This window comes from Acomys minous (genome assembly GCF_964271855.1).
Source record: "Acomys minous genome assembly, chromosome: 14".
In the NCBI taxonomy this organism is placed as follows: domain Eukaryota; kingdom Metazoa; phylum Chordata; class Mammalia; order Rodentia; family Muridae; genus Acomys; species Acomys minous.
The window spans coordinates 51,319,023-51,343,309 of NC_140496.1; the positions used below are offsets into that span (position 1 = coordinate 51,319,023).

General features: G+C 36.6%; 1 protein-coding gene across 4 annotated transcripts in view; it reads right to left on the reverse strand.

The window, feature by feature from the left end:
* Positions 1–24,287, reverse strand: part of IQCM (IQ motif containing M) — a 440,692-nt gene that overhangs the window by 49,740 nt on the left and 366,665 nt on the right. For all 4 annotated transcript variants that reach the window (XM_084755724.1, XM_084755722.1, XM_084755723.1 and 1 more), the window contains one exon: positions 18,180–18,341. In XM_084755724.1, the coding sequence (XP_084611850.1) occupies positions 18,180–18,341 (162 nt within the window). The remainder of the gene's footprint in view (positions 1–18,179; positions 18,342–24,287) is intronic.

The following is a 24,287-nucleotide window of genomic DNA, read 5'->3' on the forward strand; positions in this document are numbered from 1 at the left end:
TTTAAATCTAGTGTTCTCTTCATTTTGTCCAACTGCCGAGACATCTGAAGTTCCATTGCATACTGATCATCACCAAAGCAGCCAAGAGATTCTACCGGATACTCCCCATGAAGGACAATTTTGACCCAAACTGAAACCTCAGATGAGCTCAGAAGTAAAGGGTTTACTTTCACCACGGCATATTCAGAGCATATTCACTTCAGTCTCTCTGTAAAGACTTATTTTAGGAAGGGTGAGACCACAGGCTGGGGAAGTATACAGAATCATATGCCTAAGATGTGACAATCAACCATTCAGCAATGTCCAACATATCCCTGAGGACAAGAGTGCAATACACTCCACTTCCTATTTCCTGTCTCCCCTCCTTAGTCCCTCTGAGAATTTTCTATTTTTCATAGACACTGTTCCATTACGTAAGTATTTTTGTCATTAATCCCCATATGTGAAAACTTGACAACCCTCAAATAGCTTAGAACAAATGACACATTGTATATCAACAGTCCTAAGTTTTTCTCACATTTATAGAATAATCAGTAATATCAAATATTAAGTTTAATGCAATAGTGTTATAGCCTCCTAGGGCAATATGAACCACAGTGGAGAATGAGAATTCCAGAAAATCTGGAGCAAGGGAGAAAAATCCTCTGCTTTGTGTTTCATGGAGGAAACTTACCGTTTAATGATGGAAACATACAGTGCTCAGAGGGCTCATGTGCTGGAATCTTGGTGCCCAGAAGATGGCACCACTGAAAGGTGGCTGAGTCATTAATGTGCTAATGTAATCGATAGACAAGCCTATTGATGAGCTCAGAGGTGAGTGGGCTGGGCGGAGGTGGAGTCTGAGGGGAAATCAGTCACTGGGTGTGCTTTTGGTGGGGAGAGACTGTGTGTACGCTCTTTTAGAATTCTTATTTTTTCCGCTCATACTTTGCAGCATTTGCCTAGTTGAAAATATCCTCACTTTACATGATTTGGAAGATGTCAGTCATATGGGAAAGAAATGTATACCCTAGTTAGAATGCCACCATGTCATGTCTTCATCACATATATAATGCATGCTTAGGACAAACTTGAACAATTCAAATTTTGACATTGCCTAAACTGTTACATTGTAGTCATTGGTGTGAAGAAAGCTAAATAAAAGCTTCCTGTTCGTTACTCTTTGTAATTGAAAATAGCACTGTACTTTAAAAAAAAAATGTCAGCCATTAATCTGGTGTGGAATCTTGTACCAGACAATTCTTGAAATAGTAGAAACAATTTTCTACTGTGCAATTACTTGAAACAGTATTGCTGAGATGATCACATCAGACTCTGTGTTCACACTTTCACCCGTGCATCACAAAATGAATTTAAATATTTATATAAAGACAGCAGGAGTATAAGATGGAGCATTAGATGGTTACCTGGCATTTTGTTCTCTGAGATACAATAGGAAGAATATTTTCTTAAAAGTTTCCAACCAAGCAGCAATGGTCACCTTATATCTATTCATAAATTCTCACCACAACCAGGAAATATAAAGGAAACAAATGGGTAGGTGTCACATGCTCCGGTGGGTGACGCACTAACTGGCCTCAGTGAATTACCAAAAGAATGTAATAAAGTTGGGAGGGGGCATGTTATAGCAGATATCGAGTGTTGGAAGGGAAAAACAGGGAAGCATGGTCATATTTCACTGTGTATGTGTATGCATGCATACCATTCTCAAAACTATTTTTTTCATTTATAGTTACTACTTCAAAGTGTCATCTGGACTAGGCAGTGTCTCTGCACTCATTAGCTCAGAACAGCAGTGGTTGCCGGCGCTAGGCTTGCAGAAGATAAAGCCTGCCAGTAACCCAGCATGGTTGGAGGAGGCAGCACATGGACCACCCCACCCCAGCTAAGTTGCTGTTGGCAGTTGATAGATGATCTGAGAGAAAGACTCTGATGTCTTTATGGATGTACTCCAATGAAAGGCCCCACATCACTGGCCATAAAGCAGTAATAATTAGGCTCAGTGGACTATAAACATTAAGAAAAAATGCATCACGTTAGGAAAGGGTTATGGGGCAAGATCTGAGAAGAGTTGGAGGGCAAAATGTTGAGTGAATATGATCAAAATATATCGTATGCATATATGGAATTCTCAGTCAACAAAATATTATAATTAAAAATATAAACATTTAAAATAAAGAATATCAATAATGAATCCCATTCTTGCATGTATAGACATACAAAATGATAGTAAGAACTGAAAGGATATCTTTCCTTTATGTTTTAAATTTGTGTGCGTGTGTACATTCATGTGCTTGAGCGCGTGTGTGTGGGGTGTGTGTGCAGGTGTGCCCCTATGTACGCAGGCACGTATACCTGTATATGCATGTGTGGAGGCTACAACAGGGTCTTGCTTTACCACTCTAAACTTTAGCTTTGTGAGACAAAGCCTTTCACTGAATCAAGAGTTTCCCATTTTTAGCTAGGCTGGCTGGTCAGCAAATTCCAGCTACTTTCCGACCTCCGTTCCCATTGGACTGGCACTGCAGGCATGTGCGGCCATGCCCACACATTGGCACTGTAGATCTTAATTCATGTCCTCATGCTTGTACAGCAGACAACTTTACCTATTGGTCTAATATAACCCTAGCCCATTATACTGAAAACTACTATAATAGAATGTGCATATGATATAGATGAGGGATTTATACAGGCTGGGAGGAGGGTTGACCCAAGATTTTCACATCCTTTCTGGCTTTGTAAAAGAACAGACTTCTTAGGCTATGTGAGGACTTACATAATTTTCAAGTTTTAGATATACTTAGCAGATGGAGAGCCTAATCAAAACTCAACTCAAGTACGGAAAGCTTGCATGTATATTTTTTAATTCAGCTTAGAGCCCACACTGAAGGACCCCATTGGATAATTGGTTGTGAAGAATTCGCATAGCTTGACCTGAATTTGCCCCTCACCAGGGGCTTCAGCACTGTTCTTAATCTCAAAAAACAAGTTCCTTGTGTTGTGTCCCTCAACTCACAATTTAGAGAAATCTCTTGCCAACCTGGTGATTCCTAAGATGCTTTTGACTGTCCTGAGACATGAGGGAGGGGACTCTGCTGAGATCTGTGAGCTCATGCCTTTGTGCGTGGGCTTTGATGCTGTGTCATCAGGCTCACGATGTATATGCCAGGGGCCTGGCTATTATATGACTAGACCCCCCAAAGTTATTTCTAGGTGCCACCTCATTTTGCTCCGTTAGAACTGAATGTGACTAAATTAGAAGCAAGGATAAGTTTGACGGGAGCATCACAGATTGGTAGATAAAATGCACTAGACTCAAGTCTGAAAATTAATATTAAGTGTGTGATCAAGTGTTCCCCATTCTTCATGGGAAACACAGTTTTGTTTTTTGTTTTGTTTTTGTTTTTTGTTTTTTTTTTTTTTTTACTGTTCCCTCTCTAGTGATTTTTCCCTTAGTGCTAATCTGTTCCATGCTTGTGGGTACTGTAAGGTGACCAATGCTGCAAAAGCATTCCTGATTTTCATATTTACTTTTACTTATGGCTCATAGAAATAAAAGAAGCAGTAACTTAAGATTGGTCTTATTTTCCAGAGCTTTCTTCAATGGCCAGCATATTTACAGAACTTGAGACACTGCAGGGAGTTACTAAAATGTTTTGCTTGGACAAAAGCAAGGCAATATAGAGACAGTTTAGCCTTCTCTCCTGCCAGTCCCATCCTCTCTCTCTTCCTCCCCCTGCCTCCCCTCATGCCTCCTCTACTCCTCAGAAAAGGGGAGCCCCCCTAACCTACCCACTCCAACTCATCAAGATGCTTCAGGACTGAGCTCATTCCCTTCCTCTGTGGACTGGCAAGGCAGTCCCGTCAGGGGGAAGTGACCAAAAAGCAGGCAACACAGTCCATGTGAGAGACAGCCCCTGCTCCATTCACTAGCGGACCCACAGGAAGCCAGAGCTCGCCCATCGGCTTCATCTATGTAGAGGACCAAGGTCCAGTCCATGCACGGTCCTTGGTTGGTGTTTCAGACTCCACAGACCAATCTAGGCCTTAGTTAGTTGGTTCTGTTGGTCTTCTTGTGGAGCTCTTGTTGCCCGTAGGTCCTTTTATCCTTCCTCCAATGGAAGATGCTTAAACCTCTCTTGGAAGGGGAAATAGGATAAACAGAGGTGTGGTTCAAGAGAGGTAGCAAGGAAGGAGAGGGAACACAGAAGGAAATAAGGGTGGAAGACAGACCTGAGGAGAGCAGGGGCAGGAGGACTGAAGTCCTGCAAAGAAAAGAAAGACTGTGGGTGGGGCATCTCTGTGACAAGCTGGAGCCCTAAGTCAGAATAGGCCTGTGGGAGAATAAAAGAGGGATTCTAGATGAGACTCCTAGCAGCAGAAGTCATAGAGACTGAAGAAGACACTCTCTAACTACAAAAGGCTCCTAGTGGAGGGAGGGAACACCAACCCACCCACAAAAACTTTGATCCAACACTTATCCTGCCTACAAGATTTACAGGGACAGAGACAGAGCAGACAGAGCAGAGATTGAGGGAATGTCCAGCCAGTTCCTGGCCCAATCCATGACCCACCCCATGGGAGAGAGCCAACACCTGACACTATTAATGATACTCTGCTATGTTTGCAGACATGAACCTGTCAGAGTTGTCCTCTGAGAGGCTCCACTCAGCAGCTGGTCGAAACAGATACTGAGACTCACAGCCATTTTCTTGATAGAGAATTGTGATACTCTTTCTGAATTTGTTAGAGACACCTTGAATAACCCATCTAGACAAAAATATTCCTGGATAAACTATGATTGCAAGCAGTATAATTAGACATGTTAAATTGTATATGTACAAAGAATGAATGAATTAAAAAAGAATGAATGAATTTATTGTATAACTAATGAGATACACAAACAGATTTCTATAGAGTAGACACTTAAATACTTTTTTAAATACTTATTTGTATTTTGTATTTTAAGGTTTTTCCACAATAGGCAGAAAAGCTGATTTTATGTATACATCTGATGATAATTATATAGAAAAAGAAAAGCATAGGAAAACACAACAAAACATATGGGAAGCTGTTTCTTGGTGGCCATTTTGTGTTGCTTCCCTGAAATATTCAATAAATGTTTGTTGAGTAAATGAGTAGATTTTGTCTCTTATTCTTCTTAACCTAAAGCATTTGTAGGCATTAATTATTACATTTTTCGTAAACATTACAAAATTGGACATTGGTGTTAGCCTTAAAAACTAATCCTATCTCTGTTTCCAAAGTCATCATAACCTAAAATTAATAATAAACACATCACACCTATTTCACATATCGAGGAGTTATCACCCATACAAGCAATCGTATCCTAGTAATTTACCCTGAGACCCCTGACACACTGGGCTTCTAATTTGAAATAAGGCTACCCAAATAAAGTAAGTTAAATAATTTATCACAGGACTTTCCACTTGGTACATGAGAGTTGTAATTTTCCCCACAAATAGTGTAATATCTTGAGAAGGAGTCTACAGATGTTGGTTGTATTTGGTGCTAAAGAATGGCAGTTAACCTCAGTTAAAACCAAGCACTGAGGCTTCACTGCCTAGCTTCTCCTTAGCAGTGAGAAAGGAACACTTGTTCTGCCTGTGAAATGACTGTGCTACTGATAAAACTCATAGATTGCAAACTATGTATCAACTCTTATTAAATGGTGGAAGTAAATAGCTTGGCTTCTGTGTATACCTACGGCAAAGCACTGGTGTCTACTATAAAATTCTCCTCCCCTCATCTTCTCCATGTTTTTCCCTCTGCTTTAAAATTTTAGTAGATACTTTTTAGACAAATTGTAAGATGTAAAATAATATGAAAAATTATGAAGAGCAGTGTGATAGTGCTAGGATATTACCTACTTTGCACTTGTTTTAGCTCAGGCATCCTGGAAGTCAACTTAACCATAGGCTAGAAAATGTTCATTTACCATCTTGCTAATTTTATTTTTTACTCTATCATATCTCTAAATGGCTTACAGGCTCCTGGTACACTGACCATAATCTACTTACATACTGTGTACCTTGTAATATTAGTGGAATAAATATTAAGTGAATAAAGGTTTTAAACTTCCATCTAATTAAGCTGAGATTGAATAGTTATGTTTTGCAGATACCTGTTAAATCTATTATGAAAATAGAATGCAGACCATCTCTTTAAAAATAGAGAGTATGAACTGTGATGTGAATGTGTCAAAACAAGCCATGAGATGGTCATGGTCAATGACTCTTTCCCACTCACATAGAAGGGGCTAGAGTTATGGTTGATGGAATACACAACCGACAAAGGGAACTTATATTTTCAAATAAAAGTGTTTGTGGAAGCAGCTGCCAGTCGGTTTATTAAAAAATTCCAGGATCCAGGTGTTTGCATATGAAATGAAACCTGGGAGTCCCTGCGTTCCTAAAAATTTCATTACAATCTTTACATGATAAACAAACAATAAGATCTAAATAATCCATAGGTATTGTTTGATTTTTGCATCCGAAAACATATGTGTGGGCATCTGAATATCTGTGTCCTAGATTTTAAAGGCTTTAGGAAGGAAAGACAGCTATGGTTTCAATAGAAGATTTTCAAACTTATTTAAATTACAGTTAATTTTAAATACATTTTAAATATTCTATGCCCTTCAGGTAAGCTTATTTAATAGGTTAATTTATTCTAATGTTATATAATCAAAACAGGATTCAGGCAAACTATATTTGAACTAAGATTAACATAATGACATCCCTGTAATAGTAAGTCTTATCAGCTCCCTGCAATTATCAAATGTTCTAATTTAACTGACAGTCAAACAATGCAGAGGACAATTATAAAAATTCCAAAGTATTGTGAAAACATTTTTACTTTATTATGCTGCAGTCTTGGGGGAAGGGAACCAGCAATTCTCTTCTAGCACTATGAAATGGCTTCTTCTAAAAGCGTGCTGTAATAAGAATCAGGGCGTTTGTTTTACATGCCATTCCAAGAGGAAATACCATTTCCTTCTTGTAGTTCACAAAAGGGAAGTAATGAGATTAAAAGAGGCATGTGCAGCAGAACTTGAGAGATAAAAAACAAAACAAAACAAAACCTGCATGATCAGAAATTTCCCCAAACCAGAGTCCAGCGCGTCCACAGACGGTGAGAGAGTCTGCAGTGGTAAAAGGCCCCAGCCCACAGCCACGCTTTCCACTTCCCAAGACAGAAGAAAGCAGAGAATTCTTGCAGTTCTTGCTTCAGAGACTATGCAGAGGACAAAACAACCACCAACCCGTAAGCCAATGCTACATACACTTTTTCCAGCTAAATCAGTTTGTATTAAAAGCAAGACGTTTGGAAAACCATGTGGATAGGAGTAAGGGGCCTAACGGAAGCTGCACTAGAGTCATAGGCTCAGTCACAATTAAAGGCATCATCTTGTGCAAACCACATAGCCTCTGTGCCCTGAGATCCTTAATTGAAATACATTCCTAACGTCTGCTAACTAGCTTCCTATAACAATAACTAGAGAACTGGGCAAAATAATATGCAATAGCCCTTTCAAGGCTCCAACATTCTATAGTTAGATAACACTTCTGAAGAAACTAAACTAAAAAAATATGAGAAACACTTATAATATAGACTTGACCTCCTAGTCATATTTTTCTAACTTAAAACTTGTACAAATTTTCTGTATTCTGTCTTTACATTTATATTGTATCCATATAGTACAGTGATCTTAGAAGGAATTTAGGGAAAACAAGACAAATAATTTTAAATAACAAATGCTTATGATCTATTAGATCAATACTTCATATGTTATGCTAAGATAAACCATTGTACCATGTCAGGCATGGTTTTATACCATGTCAGGCAGGTTTTTGTTTCGTTTTGTTTTAGCATTGCCAGAGACTGAAGCAACTCCTTTGACTTGCTAGCTAAGCACTTCCCAGGAGCTATAGCCTCAGCTCTAGATAGGGTCTTGCTATGTAGCTCAGCCTGGCCTTGACATCATAATACCCCTGCCTCTGTCTCCTGAGAACTAAACTTAGGTGTACACTACTACAATTAGCCACTTCACTGAGTTCTAAAAAATAAATTAGTCACAACTTAGTATTTTCTAGGTGATTTAAGACAATTTCAACAAAAATTAATTCCCATATTTCTTATAACTTGAATGGTTAAATTTTGGTCCAAAATCAATGGCTTCACTGAAATCTTATTGCATACCCAGTAACCAAATGCTCTAAAGCAATTTAGCTTCAGTGTGAGATGGTGTGACCCTCATTAAAGTGAATTTTACAATAGCCTCTATTATATGTATAATAAAGATTAAGTGAGAAATGTACATAAAATACACAGCTCTGAGTCATGTGAACTTAGGATGGGAAAAGGATTAGCTGTAAGCAGATGGCTTTGTCTTCTCGTCAACAGAATTAACAAATGTTCTTAAGAGTTCCAGAAACAATATGAAAATCAGGGATTGACGATGGGACAAAGAGAAGCAGGGATAGAGTGAGAGTAAGAGTGAGAGAACGTGAGGATTGGTTGGTTATAAGACTGAGAGGTGTCACATCCACATGCTCAGAGTCCAGAAAAGCCGGTGGTTAATCCATATTTGATGGTCTTAGAAACAAGGAGCCAATGGTATAAGTTTCCGTATGTATCAAAGCACCAAGACCTGGGTGGTAAGTGTAGGTCTAATCCAAAGACAAAAAAACAAAAGCATCATTGCCAAAGGTAGCAGGCAACACAGGCCCATCTCCAACAGAGGAAGGTAGTATGCCTTTCTTCCATCCTACAGCTATATTCAGGCTCCAGACAGATTGCTAACTGCTCACTACAATGGTGAGAAAGCCTTTCTTTCTCTACTACTATCTCAGATGCCAATATCTACTGCAAAATCTCTAACAAGCACATTCAGAAATGATGTTCTATCAACTACCTTAACATTCCTTAGCTTATCCAAATGAAATTTACCATAACAATAAGCATAGTAGATAAGAGGAAGAGAAAAGCTTGCCAATTGTATTTACTCCTGCTCAAAAGCTCAAATTATGGTAGTATTTGGTTTAATGCTATTATGAACATGTATTTTATGAGTGTTAAACTTAAACTTCAAATTTATCAGTGTTTATGTATTAGAGTTATATTTACATGTTTATTTTAGGCACAGTGATAACTCCAGAATGTATATCTGTCATGTTTAAATTTTAAACTTGTTGCATTTGTGCTTATAATAATTGAATGGCTCAAATATGTAGGATAGAGATTGAAAGTACAGTTTTCTCTCCTATAATAGAAAAAAATGGTACTATATGACACAAACCATCTATATCCTAAACAAATTTCAAGTGTTCTATTGTATCCTTACATGAGAACACCTGTGTGTACTCACTTAGACATAGAACCCAATTTCCTTTTACAAATGGACAAAATGCTTTAATACATTTCTAATAAATACCAAGTCTTTTGAGACACAAGCTCAATGCCAGACAAACAACAAAATCTATATACTCTCCTATTCCAAGATCTGTTAAGAATTGTTCATTCTTTTGAAAATTAGAACCTTCGAAAGCAATATTCTACAAAATATGTGACCAAAATGTACAATACCTTCATCATTCTGTGTCTGTAGCTGCCACATTTATGGTGTATCTTAAGCACTGCTTTAGAATGTGAGTGTCTCATTAGGATTTCTCTAATATTAGCATGTTAGCATTTACACAATTAAAGTTTATATTTTCATGTGCCACCTTTTATTAGTTACAGGTTCTATCAACTAATATTCTATACATGTAATTTTCATTGATATTAATATATGGAATTTATAAATTACATATAAGTAAAATGATATTTACTTTATTGTTTTAAAATTATAAAATATATAATATATAAACTAGAAATTATAAATATATTTGTTTCTAAATATAGTTTTTATGAAATTATGTGTGTAGGTGATTCATCTACTTACATTTTACTTAATGAAAGTAAGGGAAAACACAAAATATTTGTGATGTAAAGAGGATTGTGGCTATAGTAGTTTAGAGAACCAATCCTTTAAAAGAAACTTGTCTTGAACAAGAATATGCTCCATTAGCTAAAGTAAATGACTAGCCATTGAGTGAGGTACTCTCCTGTGGCTTCAAGACATTTATTCTTATATCTGTTGTGACTGGTGGAGATACTTTTATAAAACTACAAAGCTCTTTACTGGACTCCTAAAAACCCAAATTTATTACATAAAGTACCCTTTCATGTAGGAGTGGCCCAAATTATATAAATATAAAGCCTTTAATTATACCTAAATATCTACATCCACATATATTTGTGACTATAAATATAACCATAAATTATATCTTAAATGAATTAATAGACTAAGGGCATGTACAATTTAAAAATCATGCTTAGCATTATATACTATGTCACCCATTTATCAGGTTGTGTTAGAACTTCTGTCTTAAAAAACATTACTGTGCTAGGTAAGTCATGCAAGAATAGGAATAAACAAGAAATTTTTCTTAAAACAAATTTCCATATATATATGGAATATATATGTATATACATATAACTTCCCATAGCCCTAGTCACAAGCCTCTGGTAAATCCAGAAGCTACTTTTAAACCTCTTTACTCAATCATGATTGTTATATTCAAACAGGACCAGAATCAGGTTAAATTTCATTTTACAATGTGTCATTATCTCTTCAATGACTTTCACCTTACAAATTTCCCTAAAGTAGAAGTGTAAACAAACACACATATATGTCACATGATGGGGATCTGGAATGGTTCAGGGCTGTAGTGTAGGGTCTCAGGAGGTTGCAATCTTTGTCCTGGGGGTCCACAGAACTAGGAGGCATACAGACTGCATCATCTAATAGAACTCAGTCCATTTTCACAGGGCTGTTGGAAACAGCAACTATGTTTCCCTCAGAGCAATTTATCTGAGAGAAAGGAGAGCCGAAGCCAGAGCATCTTTTAGGAGTTACCTTCAGGAGTTATAGACTAGTTTCTACTGTAGACTATTGGTAACACAGCCCATTCTTCGTGCAATATGAGAGGACTACACAAAATCTTGACTACTTGGAAATTCCTCATAGGGGTCTTCTTCCAAACCACATAGAAGGTCAAATGGCACATTTCTCTGAGAGACGGTGTATGTTAGGAATAACTTCCTCAGAAGACGGCTATGCTAGGCTTCTGTCTGCAAGCACAGCAGAGTAACATTAATAGTATCCGGGGTTGGCTCTCTCCCATGGGGTGGATCTTAAGTTGGACCAGTCATTGGTTGGCCTTCAATCTCTGCTCCAACTTTATCCCCGTACATCTTATAGGCAGAGTCAATTTGGGGTTGAAGTTTTTCTGGGTGGGTTGGTGTCCCCCTTTCCTCCACTGGAAGTCTTGCCTGGCTATAGGAGGTGGCCACTTCAGTCTCCTTATTCCCTGCTGCCAGGAGTCCCAGCTAGAGTCACCCTGGCTGCACCCAGCAGCAGACTGAAACAAATGCAGAAGCCAAATAATAGGCAGAGTTCAGGGAGTCTTGTGGAAGAGTGGGGGGGGGGGAAGGACAGAGGGACCCAGAGGGCACAAGAACTTCACAAGAAGACCAACACAGCACACTAGCAAAGGACCACGGAAGCTCACAGAGACCGAAGCACCAACCAAAGAACATGAATGGACTGGTCCTAGCTCCCTGCACATATGTGATCCACGGGCAGCTTGGTCTTCATGTCGGTCTCCTAACAATTAGAGTAGAAGCTGTTTCTGACACGGACACTGCAGCCTGCTTTTGGATCACTTCCCCCTTCTCTGGGGAGCCATGACTGGCTTCAGTGGAAAAGGATGTGCTTAGTCCTGATGTAGCCTAATGTGCTAGGGTGGGTTGGGGTGGCTCCCCGTTTCTGAAGAGAGGTGGAAGGGGATAAGGGAAAGAGGGTGAGAGGTTGGGAGGGCGGGTGGGACCAGGAGGAGAAGAGGGAGGGGGCTGTAACAAGGATGTACATTGAGCAAATAAATAAATGTTTAAAAAGCATAACTTTCTCTTACTAACTGGACAGTGAATTCCACTTTGTGTTTTCATGCTGTGTTTTGAAAGCTGAGTGTCATCCTTCTAACATCGGGATGTAGACCCAAGATTGTGTGAAGTTCTTTATACAAAACATTCTGTCTGACCCAGCTAACGTGTCCAAAACATTGACGGTGCTTTGGACTAGAATGGGGACTGAGACAGTGATTTTCCAAGCTTTACTGCCAACCATATAGCACACAATTAATAGTTATTAAAGATGCAGAATTTGCAATAAAATATCCTTCATTTTCCATTTTAAAAGTTGAACAATGGAGGAGTCAGTGGCTAATCGATGGTACTCTGTGGATCACGTTTCCTTCATTTTATAAACCTGATACAACCTTGTTTTCTTCCTCGGGCACTATCACCCATTTAATTTAATTTAATGAGAGTATGAGATACATTTCTGATTTTATCATTAAAGTCTAAGGAAAAATGGGATCCACGCAGAATATATTTATTTCACTAAATGAGGAAAATAATTAATTACTCTAATGAGTTTTTTAAAACTTGGGCATACATGCACACTTTAGCTGGAGGGCAGCACAGTGTTTGCTTCCAAAGTGCTCCAGGCTGGTTGCCTGTGAGGACACCAAGTGCTAAGGGGTTTAACAACTGAATGCAAGCATACACTTTTCTTATCATCAACTGCAGTTACTGTGAAAATGTATCCACACTTTACTATTAACACAGGAAACCAGAAAGCTAGAAAACATTACAGTGGAATCTGTGGAAAACATGTACTTGGTAAAGAAGATAAATTGGTGTATACACAAACAACACTTCAAGGCTGACTTAATCTAAAATACATTTTCAGTGACTTAAGTTACTCACCTTTAGTCAAGCAGATATTGTATAGGCTCAGAATAACATTCAACTAACCATATATTTAAATGTTTCTTAATTTTAGTAGGTCATTTTTATGCAAGAATTATATATATTTATATGTATTTGTTTTTCAAAATCAAAATTTTGTAATAATCCTTTAGATTACTTCAAAGAATGTTCTCAAAATTTATCATAGTTTTGACAAGAATAATGAATGTTATGTCTTAAGAAAATGAATAAAACAAGTACAAGTCAGGATAGAAAATTATAAAAAATAAAATGAAATGAACACAATTATATAGTCATATATAAATCTTACAGAATGATAAAATTAGGGATAGAAATCCAAGCAAGTGTTGGGATGCACATTTAGAATCATCTACAAGTTCTAAAATTATAAAGATAACTAGTAGAATCTAAAATTACTTAAAAACAAATCAGAAATGTATTAATAATCATATGTTATTCCAAACTCAGTTACATAAAAGTAATGAGAAAGTATGAAGCATTTAGGGAGAAAATCCAAAATGCAATGGGGGCTGGAAGTGCGGTTTCTGAGGGTTCCTTAAAACAACATGTGTTAGAAAAGATTCTTAATGAGCTTTGTAAAGCTCTACTTTATGGACATATAAAAGGTCATGCCTTCAAAAAAGAGTATAGGAAAAAGAAAGATTTGGTACTTATGTAATCAAATAGAAAACTCTGAGAATAGATTATCAAATATCAAGTTTGACTGTGAAGGATGACTATCTTTAAAAAATGTGATAAACCCCTATCTGGTTAATAAATATCAAATTTTACTTAAAGGCATTGAAAGAAGTTGAATGCTATAAAAAGGTACTTTGTAAAGTTTGTTTGTCGGTACTATTATTTCTTTGAGATTTTCATGCATGTGTACAATGTATTTTGATTCATATCCATACTGTATTTCCTCTTCCTACTCCCCTCTCACTCTTCTGAAACATGTGCTTTTAAAATGGATCACAAAAGAGTGATTAGGTCAAGAAATCAGGTTTTATTACTGACCATATAAATTAAATAACCTGTATGTTATAATGGTATGCAGAATTCATTATGTGATGCATTGTAAATTATATACTTGCAAGAAGTAGACCTTAAGATCTATGTTCATTATCCGTAGTCTGAACTAATTAGAAGGAAATCTTATAGTAATACAATAATGTGCTTTCATTAAAATGGTCATTGCCTTGAGAAAGATCTTTGTAATCACCTATTTATATTCCCTAAATGGTTTCCCTGAAATATAATGGATAACATATCCCTTTAAGGCATCTTCCGTTAAAACTCTGTGAACTGAGAGGCTAAGATATTCTTTAATATAATCTAGACTCTCCAGATTGAAAGCTACCCAAGGACACAAAAAAGTTAATTTAGGCCAAGAAGTTTGGCCTACCTCTGTGGGTACATGTGAGAAAGCCAGTTCTAGAGTAAGTGCTGGAGCGAGTGTGAGGGTGAGTGCTGCAGAGGGCCAGGTAGTTGAAGGACAGATAGCTTGTAAGGAAAAATATTCAGAAAGTATTTTTAAAAAATAGCTTCCCCAGATAGCCTTTCTAAATATGTTTTGTAGGGTATATATACTTGAAAATTTGAAGACTGTTTTCTACATAGTCTAAGATTACAAAATTACCATTTGAAGAAATTATTTGTGCAAATTAAGCAAATAATAATTATGATGGACACATTCAGCAGGCATTACATTTGTCCACTGTAAAAGTATGATTACGGTGTTAAAATACAGATGGAGAAAAAAAGACTCTTCAGAGAAAACATAATCCTAACTACTTTGTTAGCCACCCAACCTTTATACAGATCTCCTAACTGTTCTTAGGCTTGTTGATACATCATTGGATCCACAGAGCTAAATGAATAAACACGAGTACTTACCCTGGAGAGGATTAATATGAGAACACGACATAAATTCCCAAAGCTCTCTCACCTAAAGAATTTATAGTTAAGGAGCTACTCAGGTTCAGGAAGCAGTCCTGAAACAGACTGATCCCTTTTAATGGAAATGCCTCAATTCTCTTGTTGGTCAACTTAATGATGACTATAATTAAAAATGATACAAGACTCTGATCATTTCCCCAAAATGGTGGAAGAAAAAAAATCAGCCTAGACACTCTTAATAAAAGAGTCCTCAGTGTAGGGCACAAGCTTTCTTTTTGTTCAGTGTGTGAAAATATCAGTAAGCTGGCTCTGAAAAGTAAAAACAAATCTTTGGCTCAAAACAGGCAAAGTTCTAGTAATCTTGCACCAAAGATTCCAAAGATAAAATAAATAGCAACCAAAGTGTCAACTAATTGATATAACCATAAACCTTCAAATGAAATGTTCTTCATCTTTTTAAAACACCAGTTCTTTTCCTCTTCTTCTAGAGTAATACTGCACTGAGTACATTAATATGCTTTCCTACAGAGCAGTCTGATAAAGTTTCAGGGAGGCACACCCTCCAGACCAATACGTGCCTTAGTATGCAAAGTTTAATATACAAATCTTAATGCTTACAAAGATAGGAATCTTTTTAAAAAGTACTACCAAAATAAGAGTTTAATATTTTTATTTTTAACTATATCTTCATATTTCCTTCTAAAACTTCTCTGAGGTGTAGATATTAAAAGTTGCATGTATTTATAGTGTACAATGTGATGGATTTTTGACAGTTTGGCCATGAAAACATTACATAATCAAATACTAAGCATTTTTATCATCCTTAATTGTTTAATCCACTACCTCTTGCTCCTAACACTAACCTACTTTCCTACACAACCATCAGTCTCCTTCACTCACTATGGATTACTCTATAACTTCCTGAGTTGAGTATAATGTAACATCCAGCCCTTTCATCACTTCTTTCATTCAACAGAATTATGTCATGTATCCACATTCTCTTGTATCCCACTACTTTTAAGGTTCTGTTGTTTACATTTCTAAGTATTCTACATCTATATGTCACATCATACAACCTGTCGTTGGTCGTTTGAGTCTCTCCTAGAAGAAAGGTAAATATCAAATACCTGTGTTGAATAGTGCAGTGCATGCTTAACTTTTTAAACAGGGCGGCAAGCTTTTTGTGAAGATTACAAGGCTATTCAGTTTTGCACAAGGGGAATGCTGGTTTTCCAGTGGTTGCATATCTCTGATAACACTGGGGATAACCAGCCTTCTAATATTAGCCATTTAGGAAGGTGTGTTAATACCCCACTGTGGATTGGCATATAACTCTATAATAACTAAAGATAAATTACACCTTTAACAGAACTGTAGGACACTGAAAAATCTCTCTTTTTACTCTGTATCTTTTTTTGAATGTGTCTATAGTACAAATTTTCTAGTCTCCATAAAACTCATTTTATGGAGTTTGACTCCTCTATAATTGTATGTCCCCTGTACACATGCTTAGGAAATATGCGGATCAAGATGCAGAAGTGGCCCATGACTCTAAGAAGTCCCCTATGCAGCTCCTTTACACTGAAACTTGGTCACAAGCCTTCAGTTTTACAAGTCACAGACCTGGTTTTTGTTGGATTTTTTTCTCCTCTTCCCAACTGTCACTTCAATGGAGCCATACAGCACACTGCCTCTGAATCTGGCTTCTTTTGTTTATCATAATGCATCTGATATTCATCCCCATCATGTGCTTAGCAACAGTGTATCTCCACATTGTGCTTTGCAACATTTTATTCCTACTTATTTCTGAGTATCACTATATAGCAACATTTAATGTTGTTTGCCCATTAACCAAATAAAGGACATTTATGTTGCTCCCAGATTTTACACATTATGAATGATGCTATTGGCCTTTGTATAAAAATTATTTCACAATATATAACAACAGTTAAAGAAAAAAGGCCATTAATTTGAAAAAGAGGAAGGGGGCTAATGGGAAGGTTTGGATGAAGGAAAGGAAAAGTGAAATATGTAATTATATTATACTATCAAAATATAAAAAATATTAATTTCTTTTTATTTTTAAGTTACATGTAAAAGTTATTTCCTATTCTTCAGTAATCACCAAGGAGAGGATGTCTGAATTTAGTGGCTGAACATAGTTATCATTCAAAGAAAATTTGAAATTATTTCCAAGGTGATTCAACCATCTTGTATTTTCAACTGCAGTATACATTCCATACTTTTGTCAAACATCACACCGGTAGCTTTAAATACCAACAGTGTTCTACTCTTTCTAATAGACAAATAATATTACCTCATTATAGTTCTAATGTTCATGTCTTTTGTAACTAATGGTACCAAGCATATTTCATTCATGTTTGCCAGCTTTTTTTTTTTTTTGATTCGACCAATATGCGAAGTTAATTCACAGGAGAGTCTTTTCAGTAAATACTGTTGAAAGTTTAGACATAAGATGCAATTTATATTTTCCATCTATACTTTAAGCCACATACAAAAACTTACTCAAAACCAATTATATACTAAAATATAAACCCTTAAGCTGAATTTTAAAAAATGGAACACCTTTGTGACCACAAGTTCAGCCAATATTTCCTGAAAATGACAGGAAAAGCATAAGTCAAAAAGGAATACAACAGTCCATTGGACTTTACCAAATAAAAATCTCGTCAAAAGACGCAATTTAAGAGAAGATGAAACATGAATTCAAAGCATGGATGCGATGCAGGGTTTGTGTCCAGAGATACCTACAGAGCTCCACAGATTAACAATAACCCAATAACGTGAAAATTGTCAAAACACCTGGACAGACTTTACCAAGGAAAAATAAAAAATTTAAGTACAAAAACTTCATATATGATTAGTTATTTTGAAGATGCACATTAGAAACATAAAGAGATACTATTAAATAAATTATCCTGGACTTGCTATAAATAAAAAACCCTGATCACAGTGTGGAAAAAAACCAATTTGCACATCTCTTCCGGTGGGGTACATGCAATGGCAAGATCTCCACTGGAACACTACAGCCAAGAGCAAAGTATATGTGAGCGCGTTTGCACGAATATGCATAGCACTGCATGCAGATGTCCGTAGAAGACTTACGTTAGTAAGCCAAAGTGAAAACAGCCCAAATGTCCATCATCCAGATATAGTTTAGCACACTGAGATTCCACTATACAAGCGAAAGCACAATAGTACAAAATATCTACTTTTAAAGCTGTGGACACAACACCTAGAAAGTAAAGAGGACACTGTACAATGTGCACATGTAACCCTGCAACATCTAAGTAATAGTAAGAGTTATAGAGCACGACATAGAATTTTCTCCTCCTTAGATGATAAAGCAAGCATCTTACCTATGTATTTATAGCCTTCTTCTCCATCCACCATGGGTCTCAGCCATGTGGACCTGAGTTTTGTGTTAATGTTCACTTTGGCACCTTTAGGAGGGTATAGTGTAAATAACAGTTCGATTGCACTGGACTTTTTGATTACTTCAGAATATTTTCCTTGACTATCTGTAAAGAGATAAAAAAAATATTGGTTTTTAAAAGTTTTGAACATTTTATATGTCTTACATGTTTACTGTAAAAGATGAAAACTACTCAACAATTTTGGTGCTGAGGATTGTATAAAAACATGGATTGCCCTGCATCAGAATTGCTTTTACAAAATATCCTTTTGTTCGAATAGTCCTAACAAAAAAAATTATAAAATAAGGGATTTGCCAATATTGTGTTCAGATCCTATCATTTTAGAGCAGTGATTGCCCAAGATATACAAAAATCAAAGTAAGTAATAAACAGAATTACACTGTATATTCTATATAGCCTGTTCCAAGATGCTTGATTCCATTGTAAAACCTCTGATTATGAGCTGTGCAAACCTATTTTGTGTGTGGTGTGGTTAAGCCCTAACACACACTTTTAATCCAAGATCTTTCTGTACACAGGATTTGATAAAGTTAACTCTAGGTAAAGAGGTGGAGCAAGAAACCATCTGATAGGGATTAAAGAGGAGGAGGGACTTTGAGTTGAGAGGTATTTAAGATATTGTTGATACGAAGAGGGGGCTTTTCAGCTTTAAGGTAGCAAGCTTTTTAGTTTTAGTATTTTTGCTTTTCCTCCTGGTCTGTCATAGAGCTAGCAAGCTTTTGGCTTCAAGCTTTGGGCTTTTTAATGTTTCCTCTGGGATGTGAGCTGAGTAGGAAGGCCAATTGGGTGCTTTCTCTGCCTCCCTGAACCAGCAGGTTTTCGCCCCAACATCTGGTTCCTGGTAAAATTAAATAGTTGGGATTTTAATTTTTTGTAACCACATTTTGGTGCTCCAATGAGTGGCATGACCCTACAGACAGAGAGCTCACCCCAGCTTTGGACAAACTGATAACCAATCAGATTTGGTCAGTCATCTGGGAAGCCCTCAAGGAGAGAATTAAGGATGTGAAGTGCCATAATGGAAGGTTTTAGAATCCTGTTTAGTGCTACTCTAGATGGCTTGAAAAAAGAAGCAGACAACAAAAAGCTAAGTAGCTTAACTGAAATTGGCTTAATGCCAATTATGATTATTATCATTTTGGTATTTTATATTTTATTCTTAATAGCCATAATGGCTTTCTGTACTCATTCAAAGAAAAAAACCTTTAGAAATACAGGAAAAAGAAAATATGAAAAGTGGATTGATATAAACTTTAGAGGGAAAATTAAAGAGATTTATAAATGAGATTAAGAAAAATAGACAGAGGAAATTAGACAAACATTAGAAAGACCTAAGAAAAACAATAAGATACAGACAGAGGAATTTAGACAGGCCTTACAAAGACTTATAAATGAGAGTATGGAAAATTCATAGACACAGACAGGAGATTTTAGACAAGAGCCTGCTTCACCACTGCATAATGAAACTGAAAGGAAATGGCTGTTAGAAACCCAGCCTTAGTTGATCTAATTACTATACAGGACATAGCAGGAGATAATAGGCATTCTCAAGTTTATAATAAATTTAAATGGCATCTTATAGACATATTAGACTTGAGGCGATTTAAGGAAGTGATAATCTCCTATGCTGTGCACTCATCCTATGTTAAACAGATGTTAAATTCATAGTCAACTCGTAACAGGATTATCCCCAAGACCGGAAATATTTGACAACACCAACATTGGAACCTGCTCCTCAATTACAATGGAGATCATGGTGGAAAAAGGAAGCAAAAGCCATAGAACAATAAAACCGTGCCAGAGGTATTGCTATTTCCCAGGATCGTTTGCTAAGCAAAGGTCAATATGCTGATTTACAAAGGCAGTTTGAATTTGATGCTCACATCTTGGCATTATGTTGTCTGCCAGCTTTAAATGCTTGGGAAAAGGTTGAAGAATCAGGAAAGAGGTCTGAATCATTTACTAAAATTATACAAGGCTCAAAAGAAGCTTTTCACTGATTTTTTTTCAAAAAAATGACTTCAGCTATAAATAGCATAGTATCAGAATCAGAAGTCAGAAAAGTACTAATTAAATAGTTGGCTTTTGAAAGTGTTAATTCAGAATGCAAAAGAGTGATTAGACCTTTAAGGGCAAGATCAGCATTAATAGAAAATGGATTAGAGATATGGCTGATATTGGACCTTATGTGTATGATCCTAATCTGATAGAAGAAGTGATTTCTAACAGACTTAGGAAAGTGGCAGATGTTTTAATTGTGGTAAGAAAGGCCATTTGAAAAGCAATTGTAGGCAAGGCATTCCTAGAAACAATGGTTTTTCTAAAGATAATCTAAGAAGGCCTCTGCCTTCTGGAATATGCAGAAGGTGTGACAAGGGCCAGCATTGAACTAACAAGTGCAGATTAACAAGGGATAGGCAAAGTCCTCCAGCAGGCCTGATATCAAATGTGCTTCAATCATTGCCTGACCCCATAGGAGAAACATATCCACACAGCAACTAAAAGATTGAGTGTCTGTTGTTAAAAACAATATTCATCTGGATATAATCAGGGATAGAGCAGCTTCAATAGATAAAACAAAAAGTTCAATAAAGACCACAAAACAAATGTTTTGGCAAATCTCTATAAATGATCAGAGACCTAAGCTGAAAATACTAATAAGTGGTGGAATTGAAGGTTTAATAGACACAGATTCAAATGTAACAATAATTTCATCAAAATCTTCACATCCAGATTAGCTTCTTCACTAGGAAAATATTCACCTTCTAAGGATTAGAAAATTATCTCAGATAAAACAAAGTGCAGGGTGGGTTGAGTGTATAGGGCCAGAAAGAAAAGATAAGAACATTAAAGCCATTTATGGTTAATATAGCCATGAATTTATGTGGACATGATTTGTTACAGCAGTAGAAAACACAGATTAACATTCCTCCAATCTCCTCCAAATTATACAATAAAGTGTTACTGGTTCAGGAATAGCTGTACACTGGCCACTCAAACATGAGACTCAGATTGATTGATGGAAACTTATTGAACACTGAAAAAAAACTGATCAGTCAAGGCCACATCTGGTCTCAGGAGCCAGACAGTAATGCTGGTATGTTTCAAAGGCAGGCTTTTTATATGAAAAAATCATAACCAGGTAACCAAGTGTAGGAAGCTGGGGGAGGGGCAGCAATGCATTACTTTGACTAGCTAAACATAATAGATTTTGTTCCAAGTGCATCGTATCTAGTTAGCTAGACAAAATATTTCAAGCTGATTGGCTAGGATACCCACCATTCCAGGAGAAAGGAACATAGCAGGATGTGATGGTAACATGCGTTTATTATCTATTGTTTTATTCTAAGCAGCAAGTCAAAATGGAGACTTGGAGGCAAAATAGCTTCTGATATGCTAAAGGTGACAGCAGGTGTTTCAGAGGAGCTACAGTTATGCTAAGAACTAAAGTAGGTCTCAAGGAGGGACTATAGAGTTTAAGCAGGTTATAACAAAAATGCTTCTGAAAAAATATTAAAAGATATTATCAGGAACAGTCAGCCTGTCCAGGTTGTCCATAAGCAGGGCATGACATGTGTTCATCTTTCAAAAATATCAACTATGAAAAGGTTAACCAGGGTATTCTTGTTGTTTGGTATTAAATCAGTTAAGGGATTAAAAATTGTTTTAAGTAACTTCAAAGGGTCACTACATATCAAACTTGTTTTCTAAATCTCTAAGACTTTGGAGTGAATTGGAGCTAGGATAAAAAATTTAAGCAGGGTGGTAGTAGGTTATGCCTTTAATTCCAGCAGACACAGATGGATCTCTATAAATTAATAGTTTTTTAAATTCAAGAGTTACAATGAGTGGGATGGTGATGGTTCATACCTGTAATCCCAGCACTTGGGAGACAAGCACATAGGATTTAGTGATTTTAATTTAAAGGTATTTGTAAAAGGCAGGCTGAAATGCAAGGTGAAAGTCCTTGGTGACCTAAACATAAATATACATAAAGTTATCTTTAGTTTCAATTTTTCAAAATAACTTTTTTTTTATTTCAATAGAGAGAGAATCCATGTTTCTTTAAAAAAAAAAAAAACAACCATAGAAAACATCAGAGTTAAGGTTTGAACAGAGTTTTGTTTTCATCTTTCCAGGAGAAAAAAAAATCCAACTAGGGAATCCAGAGACCACTGGACAAGTAAAAAATCTGAAGAAAAAGGACCAGGCACCAAAGACAAAAAAAAAAAAAAAGCACCCAAGATGATCCAGCCACACAGGCTGCTTCAATAGCTGTTTTCTCAAAAACCTGCCTCCAGATCAACTTCAAAACGGCCAGCTAAGATGGTCCGGTCTCAAAGGCTGTTCCAGCCAAGACTTCAGTTAAGCCCTGCAATTTTCCATCGCACATAGAGACTGGACAGCAAATGTTTCAGCTAGCTTTCTTAAGACTTGACCATCTTCCCAATCTCTTGGCCCCCTAAAAGGAAGCTACATCCCAAATTAGCAGCAAGCAATTTTAACAGAATGATGCCCTATTCCCAAAAGGTGGAGTGGATGTTTTTTTTTTATAATTCAGTGGATGATGAGTGTTTGTCATTGTTTTAGGTGGTTTGGTTGCAATTTATTAATGGTCTTGGGCAGAGAGGAAACAAGATATATGAACTTAAACTTAGAGGTTTTTCTTTCTTTTTTGTTTTCTCTATTTTTCTTTCTTATATAAGGGTGGGAGAGTTAAAAAGAACAAAGGGGGGTACAGAAATAATATAGGAACAATAGGAAAAAGTAGCTTATTGAACCTACTCTTGTAGATTTTTTTGTAAAATGATACAAATTTAAGGCTATATTTTGGCTATAGCGTATTATCTATCAACCCTTTTTAAGGTATTGTTCCTACATAATTCTGTAAAAATGCCATCTGAAGTTCTAGTCCTTTTGAAAGCTACTATCACAAACTGTTTAGGATAATTAAGAAATGGGAACTAATAGTCAATCAAACTTGTGGTTTTGTTTGGTATTAGTTTAGTTAATCACAGGTATTTTCTGTTTTTTTGTTTTGTTTTTTTGTTTTTTGTTTTCGAGACAGTGTCTCTCTGGGTTGCCTTGGCTGTCCTGGACTAACTTTGTAGACCAGGCTGGCCTCAAACTCATAGTGATCTGCTTGCCTCTGCCTCTCCAGTGCTGGGATTAAAGGTGTGCACCACCACCACCTGGCTCACAGGTATTTTCTAAATTAATCAGTCAATATATAGCTAGACACAAGCAAATAAGATACACTAGCAATAGAGAGGTGGTTTTGAGAAACCTCAGAGATCTATAGAAAATGGCATTTAAGGATTCTTTTTTAATTTGATTCTTTTTACAATGAGACAGGTCAGCTCCTGGTAACACCGCATTTTGACTTCAAAGAAGATGATAAGCATAAAAAACTTCCCCTTTAGGAGGTGGCTTTATATGTAGTAAACTAACTACTGGAAAAGAGCATGGCCTTGCTTCAACTGCAGACAGAGTCCTGGACAAACTGGATGCCGGAAAGTCAGTTGCTGAGCTTTGCAAGGACAAGTTAGGCAAGTCCTTCATATTACTTTGCTTTATAGAAAAGTCTATTAGATTCTGAGCTTGAAGGCTGAAGATGATGCTCCAACATTATAGAGATATCTTGGATGACTGTCCAGATGTCTAGCAGAATCTGTGATTTCTATAGATTTGGAAGTTGCTTGCTCTGTACTTCCTATTTATTCAGATAATATTTATCCTTCTCAGGTCTCTGATGGGGTTGAAGCTTAGATAGTTATAGTCCCACAGTTAATCTTAGTTGTTTAGGATTTAAGGAGATGTTTTAGGTCTAAAAAGATGTTATTCAATTGGTAATGCAAGTTTTGATACAAGTTGATTTAGGTACATAACTTAGGGCTCCACATCTAAAACAAAACAACTTCCTATGTGTGCAAGTGTATTCATACACGTTAGCCAAATAAGTCTATATTTCTCGTTTTGATCTATCAACAAAAGGAAAACAAGAGGAAACCCTGGAAAGCAGGGGTCAGT